The sequence below is a fragment of the Acomys russatus genome, chromosome 32 (genome assembly GCF_903995435.1).
Source record: "Acomys russatus chromosome 32, mAcoRus1.1, whole genome shotgun sequence".
Taxonomy (NCBI): domain Eukaryota; kingdom Metazoa; phylum Chordata; class Mammalia; order Rodentia; family Muridae; genus Acomys; species Acomys russatus.
The window spans coordinates 45,542,526-45,557,918 of NC_067168.1; the positions used below are offsets into that span (position 1 = coordinate 45,542,526).

At 47.6% G+C, this 15,393-nt stretch overlaps 1 protein-coding gene across 1 annotated transcript; it reads left to right on the top strand.

The window, feature by feature from the left end:
- Positions 1 to 11,089: 11,089 nt before the first annotated feature.
- On the top strand, positions 11,090 to 14,156 carry Ccr8 (C-C motif chemokine receptor 8). Its single transcript, XM_051140328.1, has 2 exons — positions 11,090 to 11,146; positions 13,081 to 14,156. The coding sequence occupies exon 2, from the start codon at positions 13,095 to 13,097 to the stop codon at positions 14,154 to 14,156; it is 1,062 nt and encodes a 353-aa protein (XP_050996285.1). The 5' UTR covers positions 11,090 to 11,146; positions 13,081 to 13,094.
- The last annotated feature ends 1,237 nt before the right edge of the window (positions 14,157 to 15,393 follow it).

Here is a 15,393-nt window from a genome sequence, read left to right on the forward strand (position 1 = left end):
TGCTTCCCGAATGCTGGGATTAAAGGCGTGTGCCACCACGCCCGCCCCTCCTTTTCTATTTCTTGACTCTCTTCCATCTCTCTTCATCTTACCATCCTCATTCACCACTCCAGGCCTCAACCTCCCTCCTCTTCTCTTCCTCTGCCACCGCCTCCTCCAGTTTCTCGTCTCGCCCACAAGTCGGTCCAGACAGACAAAGCTAGAATTGGAACTTCAAAAAGGTGCCATGTTTGTGGTTTTCTCTGTTTGAAAAATGACTTTCTGCCTGTGTGGTAGGTTTGGTATGGCATTCTTGAGATGAAGGCTTGCTGAAGCCAATGGTCTCTTCAACATCGAGTCTACCCATGAACAAATGTGCTCCAAGCATTGCTGCTTGTTTTAGGGCTACTGTGAGAGGTGGCGCAGTCTCTGAGCCGTTTCTCCCATTGTCGCCCGGAGGAAAGAGATGGGCCCCGGCATAAAAACAACAGTCGCCGTTGAGATCCCGCCATCCTGCCCTTCAGGCTGAAGTGGAGACTCTCCAGTGCTGCTGGCAGATGCCCTCTGTGACATTGCTTTGGCTGAAGAAAGACACCCGGGTAAAGGTTAAGACCTGACCTGAAGCTTCTTGCATCTGGTGGCGGCCCAGCACTTGGGTGTGAACTGGCTTCGTCTTCCCAGGAAACATCTTGGGAGTATCAAGTCCAGCATTCCCTGTGACGCAAGCTGAGCTTGACTCTGAGATACACCACAGACTGGTACCTCCATTCCCTGCTGTCCCACAGGTGCACCCTGTAGGACGAGCTCCCAGGCTCTGGTCCTGCTTTCCCTCTGTCCTGACTGTGAGCACCTCCTTGAATGTGTTTCTTACCGCACCTGCCCTGAGACTGTAGAATGCCCCTCCTTCCACAGAGCAAGGAGGAGACTGGAGATAAAATCACAGGTGCCTGTCCTCCTGTCTCCTGGACTGAGCAGAGCCCCTTGTTTTTTATTCTGGCTCCTCTAGACCTTCAGCAGTTCCAAGAGAGAGAAGCTGTGAGCCCCACAGGAACTGTCCACCACGGTGACAGGGGGCTTCAGAGGCTGAGACCAGAGAGTTCCTGGCTTCAGTTGCATCTGCAGTGGAGAGCAAACACAGATCTAGAAATTGACTTTATTAAGGGTTATTATAAGTTCTTTTTCTCCACAGCTCTTCCACCTGCTGCCTAGACTGGGCATGGTGGCTCATAGTGCAATCCCAGCACTGGGGAGGCTGAGATGGAAGGTCCTCTGGGGCTCACTGACCAGCCCCAGGTTCAGTGTCATACTCTGTCTCAAACATAAGGCAGAGTTGGAGGATAACACACAACATCAACCTCTGGCCTCCACGTGCAAGCACACACATGCACACATGTACACTTGCTCAAGCACACATACAAGCACATGCACACACAGAGAAATGCATGCAAACACACATAGGCATGCATGCACACACACACATATGCTCTTTCATACACATATGCACACACATGCACATATACACATACATATGCACACACACATGCAGACAAACACATGCACACAAAAGATTTAAGAAAAACTCAGAGATTGAGACGCCACCTCTTTGGAGCACCAATATTTTTTTTTTCCGAGACAGGGTCTCTCTGTGTTAGCCTTGGCTATCCTGGACCCACTGTGTAGACCAGGCTGGCTTCGAACTCACAGTGATCCGCCTGCTTCTGCCTCCTGAGTGCTGGGATTAAAGGCATGTGCTACCACGCCTGGCTGAGCACCAACGTTTTTAACATTCCCCAAAATCCTAGAAGTGCATAAAATTGAGAAACCTCAAGAATACATATGAACCATAAATATAATTTGTGCGTAGAATATAAATCATAAACAAAACCACCGAATCCTCCCCACAGGCAATGAAGGAAAGCCAGAGGCTTGCGCCCACTTCCCATCTGCAGCCTTGCACCTCACACCAGTGCACAAGATGCCTTTTGATAAAAAGCATCCTTCCGCTGGGGCAGGCCTCAGAGAGTGCGATGTGGCTGCTTTGTAGTTATCTGTGCAGAATCGGGGAAGGTTTGTGTGCAAGGTGCATGCACAGGAAACAGCTGTGCATTGTGATGGCGAGCCTGGGAGGGAGACACTTCTCCTGAGACTTGCAGACAACAAGAGCAAAATCCCCCGAGTCCCAGGGTCTTCCTTTTGGTACAATCAATAATGGCAGCAATAGTACAATCAACAGGCCCTGGAAGTTCCTCGCGATGGTTATTAAAGCATGTCAATTGCACAAAGTAACAGGCTCCCCAAGTCTCATTCCCTGTCCTTGATAGTACCCTCATCTCCGCTTGACTCTTTAAATTTCATTTTTACTTTATTTATTCATTACTTGTTTTTTGAGAAAGGGTCTCACTATGCAGCCCTGGCTGTCCTGGAATTTGCTCTGTAGCTCGAGCTGACCTCCAACTCACAGAGATGCAACCGCCCGTGCCACCTGAGTGCTGTGATTAAAGATGTGCACCACCCCTTTAATCCCAGCACTTGGGAGGCAAAGGCAGGTGGATCGCTGTGAGTTCGAGGCCAGCCTGGTCTACAAAGTGAGTTCAGGACAGCCAAGGCTACACAGAGAAACACTGTCTCCAAAAAACAAAAACAAACAAAACAAAACAAAACAAAACAAAATAAAAGATGTGCACCACCATGTTCAACCCTTTTTATTCTGAAGTGTCTGCATATGACAGGAAATGGACACTACATGTTGTTCTGGGTCTGGCTTAATTTCTGGACTGGGATAGCATCACATTCCGTTTATTTTCCTCCATATGAGACAATTTCATTCTATCTGGCTGTATAATAGTCCTGTTGTGGCCTGGGCAATGCTTAGAAACAAAGACAGGAGCACAGTCGCTAGCCAAAACTTTTAAAGGTTCTTCATTGTCCACAGCTGGCGACTGGATGCTAACTCAGGGGGAAAAACATTACTGAAATAATTGGTGAAACTAGAAAACGTGCTTTTTTTTTTTTTTGACGTTATTTATTGGGCTGGCATTAAGTTTTAAACTCATTTATTTTATTTCCTGTATATGGATGGATGCTTTGCCTGCATGTGTCTGCATGGTACCCAAGGAGGCCAGAAGAGGATGCGGGGTCCCCAGGAGTGGGAGTTACCGCCGGTTGTGAGCCACCCTGAGGGTACTGTGAGGGGGAACTCAAGACCTCTAGAAAAGCAGCCAGTACTCCTAACCACAGTGCTACCTCGCCAGCTCCTGATGGTGAATTGTTTTGGTGTTGATAGCGGCACCACAATTTCAGAAAATAAATGCCTCCTTGCTTTTTACAGTAGTCCCTCATTTAGGAAAGAAAGAACACAGAGGGACCGTCAATTTTCTCAAATGACTCAGAAAAGTTTACACAGCAAATAGAGAAAACGATGAAGCAAGATCATGAAAATATTAACACTTGGTCAGTCTAGAAGAAGACATCACGGCTCTCTGTGTACTCCTTCCAGTGTACTGTCCCTTTTGGATCATTCTAGAAGCGTAAGGAAGACTTTTGCCTATAGCAAGTGGGAGGGCATGTAGGCAAGAAACAAGGGTCCCCTCAGTGGTAGAATTTAAAGTGCAATTCTTTTTTTTGTTTTTTGTTTTTTCCTCTAAGATATGGTTTCTCTGTGTAGCCTTGGCTGTCCTGGACTCACTTTGGAGACCAGGCTGGCCTCGAACTCACAGTGATCCCCCTGCCTCTGCCTCCCGAGTGCTGGGATTAAAGGCCTGCGCTACTACGCCCAGCTCTAGAGTGCGATTCTTAACACACACACTTGGTTCTAGGTCTCTTGAGAGGAGATGGCTCATCTTTCAGACAATTCCACGATGTGGAGATTATTGTAAACCCGTGCCCATTTCACCCTGGGATGTGCCACATGCTTGATACAGACACAAACATGGTACGCAGGACATCTTAATCTGATTTTGTTTGTTTGTTTAGATAGAGTCTAGCTACACAGCCTAGGCTATGTAATATATATATTTCCCAAGTGCAGGGATTAGAGGCATGTATCACCATGCCTGCCTTTAATTAGATACTTTTTACAATAAAGATTTTTGGGGGACTTTGAAATGTTCTTCTCCTCTATTCATTACTCCCCTTTAGAATTTTGTGATAAAAAAGGATCTTGATTGTTCAATGATGTTGTTATTTAAAAAAACCCCAAAATCCCAATTGTTCAATTTTAACAATGAAGACTCAGGAGCCGGATGCTGGGGTAAAACCCTGCTATGCTAACTCAGAGAGGCAGAGAAAGCTCCCAGCTGACCTTCCTACTCCTCATATGTTCCAAAGGGAAAAAAACCTTCCTACCCAGCTCACTTCCCAGAAGGAAAAAGCCAAAGGGCCACAAGCCAAAAGCCCAAGGCCAAAAGCTTGCCAGCTCAGCCAATAGCCCAGCTCATGAGGAGAAAGCCAACTGTCCCAGAGCCAAAGAGCTAAAGAGTTCAAAAGCTCTTCTTCTTCTTCTTCTTCTTCTTCTTCTTCTTCTTCTTCTTCTTCTTCTTCTTCTTCTTCTTCTTCTTTTTCTTCTTCTTCTTCTTCTTCTCCATTCTGTCTTAAATATCCTTCTGTTTAGTCCCTGTCAGCTGGTTTCTTGCTCCACCTCTTGACCTAGGGTTAACTTTATTAATTCCTGTGTACAGAGGCCCTTGGATTAAAGGTGTGTGATAGAGCTGAGCCACACCAAACAAAAGGCAGGTTTTTATAGGTCATAATCTCAGGGCTCACAATGGGATCAAATATCCTAAAACAGTTCAACTCCTTAAGGGCTAGCTATATAATTTCATCTCTTTTATTCTTTCTAATCACGTGTTTGGAACCTTCAGGAGAGAAAGAGGGGCTGTGTGCTGGCTAATTTTATTGTCAACGTGATACAACCCGGAATCACCTGGACAGAGTCTCTATGAGGGATTGTCCAGACCAGGGAGGCCTGTGGCATGCCTGTGGGGAACTGTCTTAGTTGCCTTAGTTGATACAGAAAGACAGCCCACGGTGGGTGGCACCATTCCCTGGGCTTCGAGTCCTGGACTGAATAAGAGAGGAGAAAGCTAGCTGAGCACAAGCCAGCACTGTACATAAAGGTGCTTCCTCTGCTCCTGACTGTGCTGTGACTAATTGCTTTCCGCTCCTGTGACTGTGGCTTCCCACCAGTGACTGACTATGGCTGGAATTCTAAGCCAAGCAAACCTCCTGGTCCTTGTGGTGGTTTGGATGACAGTGGCCCCGTAGGCTCATCTGTTTGAATGCTTGGTGCCCAGCTGGTGGAACTGTGTAGGAAGGATTAGAAGGTGTGGCCTTGCTGGAGGAGGTGTTGGGAGGAGCCCAATGGAGGCAGGCTCTGGGGTTTCTGAAGCTCACACCAGGCATAAGTCTCTTTCTTGAAGGCCCTAGCTGCTTCCTCCAGTACACGCCTGCCACATTTCCTGCCATGATGGTCATGGGCTAACCTTTGGAAGCTGTGGTCATGGGCTAACCTTTGGAAGCTGTGGTCATGGGCTAACCTTTGGAAGCTGTGGTCATGGGCTAACCCTCGGAAGCTGTGAGCAAATCCTCGACTGACTTCCTTATGACAACCACAGTGGTCACAGCAGTAGAGCAGTCACAGCAGCAGTCCCTTGGGCTGCCTTTTGTCAACCTGTTACATCATGGTGACACAAGTAAAACTAAAACAGAAGATGAATCTTGGGAATAAGTGAGTGTCAAAAGCTCCCCTCTTCAGTTCCTATCCAGGTCCATGAAGTAGGGGTACCAGGTACCCCCAGTAAAGTCCGTTATGCTCCTATGCTCCGCCTCAAAGGTGAGAGATGTGATCAGTTTTCCTTGTGCATAGTGTGTTTATAGGTCTATTGGGAAAGCATCCAAATACAAGTATTCCGCCATTAACCATGACTTTCACTTTCAGCCTTGTAGTCTTGTGGCTGTATCTCCGTGGTGTGTGGCAATGCTCTGTAAACAGCTGTTCCCCAGGCATTACTTCAGCTCCTTGGTCACTTATGTGGGAAATTAAATTAACTGGATGGCACAAGCTTTTCTGAAAGGTTGGTCTTGCTATTGATAGCACGTGAGCTTTTAGTTATAGCTTATTGATTTTCCTCTGTATGAGCCTTCGTTAAAATAAAGATTTCTGCCCACAAATTCGGGTAAGCAAATGCTCAATGGCTTTAGAGTTGGGAAGGGGTGTGTTATGTAAATAGCAGAAAGGCATTCGCCAAAGGAAAAGGGTGCCGATCTGAGAAGAGCCACATGTTCCAATGTGCGACACCATCCGTAGGCAGTGCCAGTTTATACAGCGAGGCTGAAGCTTGGAAAATCCTGGAACACAAAAGTGATGCTTACGTAAGACACTTTGAAACAGCAACTGTGGCCCCAAGGATCCACACTGATGGTGGGGCCAGGCCGAGGCTGAACCCATGGCTGATGGGCAGACGTTCTAGGGGTGTTTCCTGTGTAAGGCTGCAGGGGCGGGGGGCACTGTGTGAGGAGCGGTGTAGGCAATGGTTTGCTGTCGAGGTTCATTTTTATTTAAGGCTACAGAGAAGAGTCAGCGATTAAGAAGGCTTGCTGCTCTTGGAGAGGCCCCAAGTTCAGTTCCCGGCACTCAGATGGTGGCTCATAACGGCTGTAACTCCAGCTCCAGGGGACCCTGTGCCCTCTTCTGGCTTCTGTGGGCACTGCACATATGTGCCACTCATATACACAAATCTATAGGTAAAAATAAAAACAAACCTCCTTTTAAAAGATTTTATTTGTGGGTTGGAGAGATGGCTCAGAGGGTAAGAGCACTGGCTGCTCTTCCAGAGGTCCTGAGTTCAATTTCCAACAATCACATGGTGCCTCACAACCATCTATAGTGAGATCTGGTGCCCTCTTCTGGTCTGCAGGTGTGCATGCAGACAGAACACTGTATACATAGTAAATAAATAAATAAATCTTTAAAAAAAAAAAAAGTTTTTATTTGTGGGTTGGAGAGATGGCTCAGAGGTTAAGATCACTGACTGCTCTTCTGAAGGACCTGGGTTCAGTTCCCAGCACCTACATGGCAGCTGTTCACAGCTGTCTGCAATTCCAAGATCTGACACCCTCACACAGACATACATGCAGGCAAACCACAAATGCACATGAAGTAAAAATAAATAGTTAAAAAATATTTTATTTGTGTGTGTGTGTGTGTGTGTGTGTGTGTGTTTGCTCATTTGAGTGATGGTGTAGAGGTCAGGAGAGGCTATCAAGTGTCTTCTATCACTCTCCTCCTCTTCCTCTGAGGCAGGGTCTCTCAGAACCCAGAACTTGTGGTCCTGTGGCGGGATGGACTCCAGCGAGCCCAGAAATCTGCTTGTCTTTGCTCCTCTTTGAGCTGGGGTAGAAGCTTTGCAGGAACATCAGCTCATTACTCAGCTGCTGGCAGCCAAACCCTGGTCTTTGTGGTTTCAGAGTGCTGAGCCGTCCCTCCTACCTGTGTCAGGAGTTCTGTGGCCTGGGGCGGGGGGTGGGGTGGGGGGAGGAGGACGGGGGAGGGAGAGGGAGTGAGATTCCTTCCTCCACAACCTCATGGCTTATTCATTTATTCATTCATTCCCTCTTTTTTTTTTTTTTGTCCATCCTTCTTCCTCAGATATCCCCAAGACTTATTTCATGTGAACAGGTGTTTTGCCTGCATGCTTGACTGTGTACTACTTGCACGCCTGGTGCACACCCGAGAAGGGGATCGCATCTTCTGGACTGGAATGAAAGACGGTCATAAGCAGCCATGTGGGTGCTGGGAGTTGAGCCCAGGTCCTTTGGAAAAGCAGCCTACTATGATCTCCAGCCCCTTTACGTATTTTTCACCAGGGTTGGCATAAACCAGTTCTGAGAACTTTCATAATAGACAATCCTAAAAGGCTTTTCCCCAGTGTCATCCGTCTTTTCTTGCTGCTTATCATGTGACAAGTTTTAATGCAGGTTAATGACAGGGGCACCCTGGGCTGTGCTTCAGAAGACTCCACACTGGCTCTGGCACTACTAACAAATAGCTGTATGATTTTGTGTGTGTGTGTGTACACACCCTTGAATTCATGTGTGTGCATGGGTGGGCACGTGTGTGCACATGCATGTGGAAGCCAGAGTTGATGTGAAGTGTATTTCTCACTCAATTTCCACCCCTCCTTTAAGAAAGAGACTTTTGCCGAACCTGGGGCTTGCTGGTTCAGCCAGAATCCTTCGGCCTGCCTCCTGCGCAGGCTGGGATTGCGGACAGATGCTCTGTGCTGGGGCCTTTACGTGGATCTGTGCTCGGGTCTTTATGTGGATTGTGGAAATCCAAACTGACGTCCTCACACTAGCTCAGCAATGCACGTTGACTACTCAACCCTCTCCCTGACCTGCTGTGTTACTCGAGTGATTAATTTCATTTCTGTGGAACTGAACACTCAGAATGAGACAGTCAGTGTGTCAGAGGAGAAAGAGCACACCGGGAGGCCGAGGCCATTTCCTCCCCCATACTATACAAGTGTCTGAAATGGTAATCGTTCTGTATGTGCTTGGGGTTACGTACAATCTTTTAAGTCTCACCATTTGGAGAGAAGCGGGACAGTGTTCAGTTGGATCTGCTTCGTCCTGAGGTGAAAGGCTGGGAACCCTGGGAACCTAGCGCAGTGACGTGTGAGGCTACCCTCTGGCAGAGCCAATCCAGCATTGTAGTTCACCTGCATTTCTGGGCGACAGAATGCACCATGGGATGTGCCACTGATGTGGGAGCTAATTATGGCTTTGCCTTTACAATCAATTCCTTAAAAATAAAGAAAAAAAATTTTAAAGATTTATTTATTGCATATGAGTGCTTTATCTGCAGAAGAGGGCATCAGATAACATTATAGATGGTTGTGAGCCACCATGTGGTTGCTGGGAATTGAACTCGGACCTCTGGAAGAGCAGGCGGTACCCTTAACCACTGAGCCATTTCTCCAGTCCAAGAAAAAAAATTTTTAAGAGAAAGGTGCTGGAGAGATGGCTCAGTCATTGAGACTGTGCATGGCTCTTGTAGAGGACCAAGTCTGGAGGCTCACAGCTTCCTGTAACTCAGCTCCAGGCGACACCCTTCTCCTCTCCTCCAAGGGTACTTGGATGTGTGTGCATATGCACAGATACACGCAAGTAAAGAGAGAACACACTGCTGGCGTGGTGACTTTAATCTGTCTTTAATAATGTCACTATTCAGGAGGCAGAGTCTGGCAGATCTCTGTGAGTTTCAAGCCAGCCTAGTCTACATAAAGAGTTCCAGGACAGCTTAGTCTACATAAAAAGTTCCCGGGGGCTGGAGAATTGGCTCAGAGGCTAAGAGCACTGGCTGCTCTTTCAAAGGTCCTGAATTCAATTCCTAGCAACCATCTATAATGAAATCTGGTGCTTTCTTCTATTACGTGGGCATACATGCAGTCAAAGCACTATACATGATAAATTTAAAAAACAAACAAAGAAAAATCTTAAAAGAGTTCCAGGCCAGCCTAGCAGTCTATGTAGGGAGGTCTTTGAAAGTGTGATTCAGTCAATGGTCTTAAGATTGAGAGATTATGGGTTGGGGAGATGGCTCAACCATCTCTTGAGTTCCAGAGGTCTCGAGTTCAATTCTCAGCAATCACATGGTGGCTCACAACCATCTATACTGGAATCTGATGCCTTCTTCTGGCGTGCAGGTGTACATGCAGACAGAGCACTCATACTTAAAATAAATAAATAAGGGCTGGAGAGGTGGCTCAGTGGTTAAGAGCACTGGCTGCTCCTCCAGAGGTCCTGAGTTCAATTCCCAGCAACCACACGGTGGCTCACAACCATCTGTAGTGTGATCTGATGTCCTTCTCTGGCCTGCAGGTGTACAAGTAGGCAGAGCACTGTATACATAATAAATACATAAATAAATATTTTAAAAATAAATAAATAAATAAATAAAATCTAAAGAGAGGAAGAGGGAAAAAAGAGGATGAATAAAAAAAGGATTGAGGGGTTATGTGGATTATCTGGGTGGTCCCCAATTGTAGTCACAGTGCTTATGGAAGAGACTGGCCACAGACACACCAAGAAGGACATGTGAAGATGGAGACCGAGATGGGGGGGAATGGCCAGCAGCCCAAGGTCGCTGGGCAGCACCTGGGAGCTCCCTGGGAAAGGACATGCTGGTAGGAGATAGCCATCCCATCCTCAGGGCTGCAGAACAAAGATCGCTCTAAGCCGTTGTCACTATGTCACAGCCTCTGAAGGGGACTAGCACACAGGCTGAGGGGAGAGTGGTCCTGCTGGACTAGGAAGGTTTCCACCACCAACAGAAGCATCAGAGCACCTGAGAGTCCAGGGTTCACTATCAGCTCAACACTGACATTTTCTTATCTCATGCTTTACTGTCTGCGCTAAAGGCTGGGTTTTCCCCACGCTCAGTTAAAGCCTCATGGTGAGGAGAACTGCATGGTATGTACTGAGGTGCTGGAAGATGCTTCTAAGTGATAAACTCGCTACCCCCGGCATGGTGGTGCACACTCCTTCAGTGCTAGCTCTCAGGGAGGCAGAGTTCAGAGTGCCCTAGAGCTCACTGCTCAGCCAGCCTAGCCACTGAGAGACTATCTCAAAACAGCAGAACGGATGGTAAGAGACACATTAAGAACAAGACTTGCACCGGACATGGTGACACATGCCTTTAATCCCAGCACTCAGGAGGCAGAGGCAGTTGGATCTCTGAGTTCGAGGCCAGGCTGGTCTACAGAGTGAGGTCTAAGACAGCCAGGGCTACACAGAGAAACTCTTAGCTTAAACAAAACAAACAAAAGAGGAATCAAGAGCAGGTGGACAGATTCGCTGCTAGACCATCATTCTGAGGAGTGATCCCTTCTTCTTGCTGCCCCAGATCTGAGGGCAGAGTCTTCGGAAGCGCGAGAGTAAAGAGGGGCTCTGTGGCACAGCGTGCCTGCGCTCTGGAGGCGGGACCCAGACTGTCTGAAAGCAGAGGGGCTGGGACTGTGAAGTCAGAGGTGGGTCTGACTGTCCCGTTTCCATCCTTTGGATTGGCTGAAGCAACGTATATAAGTGAAGAAAAGGGAGTCGGCACAACATAGGCATGCCTCGGAGGAGTTGGCAGCGCTGAAGCCTCGGAGGAAAGAAAGCCGCTCAGGTACCTGCTGAGATGCACCCTCGCGGGGCCGGGGGTAGGGGGCTGGGTAGGAGGGAGGGTCGTTGGGGGGGGGGCGGGTCAGGGCTCTTTTATCTCCTTACAGAGAGGTCAGGGGAAGGCTCATACTTTCGAGATTTTTTTTTTTTTTTTAATATCTTCAAACCTGAGCCCACACTAGTGTGTCTCTCCGTGGCTGACAGGAGCATGTCCCTTGCTCTCCAGGACACAAGAGGTAGGGAAAGCTCCCACAAGAGTGGAAAAAGAGGTCCTCCTGGGGTGTTTCTTTCTACATAGAAATCTTCCTGTGTGTGTGGGTGTTGGGATGGGACCTAGGGATCTTGTGCAGGTTAAGCATGTGTTCTACAAGCAAGCTACGCCCCCTGCCAGGCCCTATAATGTTTCATTTTATATTATTTTGTTTTGTATGTGTCTGAGTATGTGCACATGCGTGCATGTGTGCATGTGGAGGAGGTCAGAGGTCAGCCTTGGTACTGTCCTTCAGTTGCTCTCTCCTTGGCTTTGCTCTGCTCACCAAGCAGACCAGGCTGGCCAGAACCATGGAGACCTACCTGTCTCTGCCTCCCCAGCAGGGATAGCAAGTTCACACCACCACACGTGGGTTTGGGGGTTGAACTGAGGTCTCCATGCTTGCTCAGGGAGCCCATTACCTACTGAGCTCTCTCTTCAGCCCTGCTTTTTCTGTTTGTTTGGTTGGTTGGTTTGTGCTTGGGTTTTTCGAGATAGGGTTTCTCTATGTTATATCTCTGCTGGCCGTCCTGGACTCGCTTTGTAGACCAGGCTGGTCTTGAACTCACAGCGATCTGCCTGTCTCTGCCTCTCAAGTGCTGGGGTTAAGGGCGTGCAGCACCACCATGCCCAGCCAGCCCTGGTTTTTGATGACTGAATCCAGCCTTCCTTGAGCTTACTTCCAGTGAACCTGGTGCTTGTCATTTTTAGTGTAATTAGGATCATTATTTCTATGCATTTTAAATTGTTTCTAGGGTTATGAAAGCAATGAATGAATGAACTAAATTTATGAATATCATGGGATACATCTAAAGCAAAATATAAAATGAGACATTATTTATGTAACTTAGGAATGAATATGTTGTATATTATATATACATATATATTTTGTTTGTTGAGACAGGGTTTCTCTCACTCTGTAGACCAAGCTATCCTCGAACTCAGAAATTCACCCTTCTTTGCCTCCCAAGTGCTGGGGATAGTGCTGTGTACCACCACATTTGGCTTGTATATTGTTTAGGGATACATAAAATGAAAGAGAAGCCAGGAATAGTGGCACACGCCTTTAATCCCAGCACTTGGGAAGCAGGGGCAGGTGGATCTCTATGAGTTTGAGGTCAGCCTGGTCAACATAGTAAGTTCCAGGACAGCTAGGGCTACATGCTGAGACCTATCTCAAAAACATCAAAATTAGGGCTGGAGAGATGGCTCAGAAGTTAAGAGCACTGACTCTGCTCTTCCAGAGGTCCTGAGTTCAATTCCAATCAACCACATGGTGGCTCACAGCCATCTATGATGAGATCTGGTGCCCTCTTCTGGCGGACAGGTGTACATGCAGGCTATACATTGAATACATAATAAATAAATCTTTTAAAAAATATATCAAAATTAATTTACTAATTAATTAAAATGAGTGAGGGGGGGAAGCCGAGCAAGGTGTAATACCTGTAACATCTGCACTTGGGAAGCTGAGGCGGGAGGATCATGAGCTCAAGCCCAACCTGGCCTATGTAGCAAGTTCCCGACCAGCCCAAACCACCTAGTGAGACCCGTGTAAAGGAAGCACGGTTTAGGGAGAAAAGCTTGGTGGGGTAGCACTAGCCTCACATCAGCACCCCAGGGAGAGAAGGGAGGGTTTAAGGATGTCAGTGTCTGAACACAGTCCTCTCCCGTGCCTCATTGACCAGGCCCTCCCGCCTCGATGGATTACACCCTGGAGCCCAACGTCACGAACACTGACTACTACCCGGATGCCTTTACCATCCCCTGTGACACAGAGCTCCTTCTCAGAGGCAGCACGCTGCACCTGGCCATCTTGTACTGCATCTTGCTTGTGCTGGGCCTTCTGGGAAACAGCCTGGTCATCTTGGTCCTCGTGGCCTGCAAGAAACTGAGGAGCATTACGGACATCTACCTCCTGAACCTGGCCATGGCTGACCTGCTCTTCGTCTTCTCGTTCCCCTTCCAGACGTACTACCTGCTGGACCAGTGGGTGTTTGGGACCGCAGTGTGTAAGGTGGTCTCGGGCTTTTATTACCTTGGCTTTTTCAGCAGTATGTTCTTCATAACCCTCATGAGTGTGGACAGGTACCTGGCTATCGTCCATGCTGTCTCCGCCATCAAAGTGAGGACGGCCAGAGTGGGCACAGCCCTGAGCCTGGCAGTGTGGCTGATCGCCATCACGGCCACCATCCCGTTAATGGTGTTTTATCAAGTGTCCTTAGAGGATGGCGTTCTCCAGTGCTTCCCGTTTTTCGACGAGCAGTCTCTGAGGTGGAAGCTCTCTGCCCACTTTGAGATAAACATCCTGGGTCTGCTGCTCCCCTTTAGCGTCCTCCTGTTCTGCTACACCAGAATCCTGCACCAGCTGCGGGGCTGCCTGAACCACAACAGGACCAGAGCCATCAAGCTGGTGCTAATTGTAGTCATTGCGTCTTTACTCTTCTGGGTCCCGTTCAACGTGGTCCTCTTCCTCACGTCCCTGCATGACATGCACATCTTGAATGGGTGTGCCACAAAGCAGAGGCTGGCCCTGGCCACATACGTCACAGAAGCCATCTCTTTTACACACTGCTGCGTGAACCCGGTCATCTATGCTCTCATTGGAGAGAAGTTCAAGAAACACCTTGCGGACATATTTCAAAAGAGTTGTAGCCACATCTTCCTCTACATCGGGAGAAAAGTGCCCGTGGGGGTGTGGGAAGGGCCGCCGTCCTCGCAGCAGCGTTCCTCCCAATCTTCGACCCTGGACTACATCTTGTAAGGAGGTGTGCATGGCCAGCCGGCCCCTCTCCCTGCATCGCCTCCCTCCTCGCAGCCTTCTTCACTTCCCCTCTTCCATTCACTTCTGGTTTCCCAAGACTGAGGAGTCTCACTATGTAGCCCAGCCTGGCTTTGAACTCTCATTCCTTCTGCCTCAGTCCCTGAATGCCAGAGTATCACCACCCTTCTTTAAAAAGACATAAAATACGTTGTTGTTTTTTTTGTTTGTTTGTTTGTTTTTTTGTTTTCCTTCCTTAAAAAATAGTGACCTCTCAGTTTTGGGATTTTTGTGCCTGTGTTCATGAGAGATGATGTCTTATAGTTTTCTCTTGTCTGGCCAGGTTTGGTTTCCTAACACACACTGAAAAATATTCCCTTTAAAATCTATTCTCAGGAGCTGGAGAGATGGCTCTGCCCTTACAGAGGACCTGGGTTCAGTTCTCAGCACCCATATGGTGGTTCAAACCATCTGTAAATCCAGTTAGTTTCAGGGGATCTGGTGTCCTCTTCTGATCTCTCCTGGCACTAGGCACACATATAGTGGGGATATATAACTTCAGGCAAAACACCTATACATGTAAAATAAAATCTATTTTATGAAATGGCTTGTGTAAAGGTTTCTCTTTGAAGGTTTGATACAGCTTATTAAGAAGCCCATCCAGGGTACATCTTACGAAGGCCTGGGTTTAATTTAACAGCTTGTGATGTGTAAGGAATTCTGCTGTTCTGTTCAAGTTCACTAACGCATGAGCATGAAATCGTCATAGTTAATTTTGTTGGACAATCTTTTTTTAGTCTGAGGATTTCCCTTTCCAGTCCCAATACTGATCATTTGTGGCTTTCTCTCTGTCTCTCCTAGATCAGCCTTTGGCCTCGCTGAATTCCCGCCTTCTCTACTCACCATCTTCTGTTTTTATTTGCATCTCACTTCCTTTCTTTGGGCTTCATTTTCTATGGGCTCCCTGGAGTGAAATCTTTTGTTACCTAAATATCCACTTAATGCTACAAAGTCCCCTCTCAATGTAAAATGGGGGTGCATTTTTACAAAGTTAAGTTTGATCTTAGCCAGAAGTCTTGAGGCACTGTCTTCAACCCGTCTTAGTCACTGTTGTATTGCTGTGAAGAGACACTGTAGCCAAAGGAAGTCATAAACGAAAGCATTTAATTGGGGGCTTGCTTACATGAGTCCATGACCATTATGGTAGAGAGCAGGGTGGCAGGCATGGAGGAACAGTGCT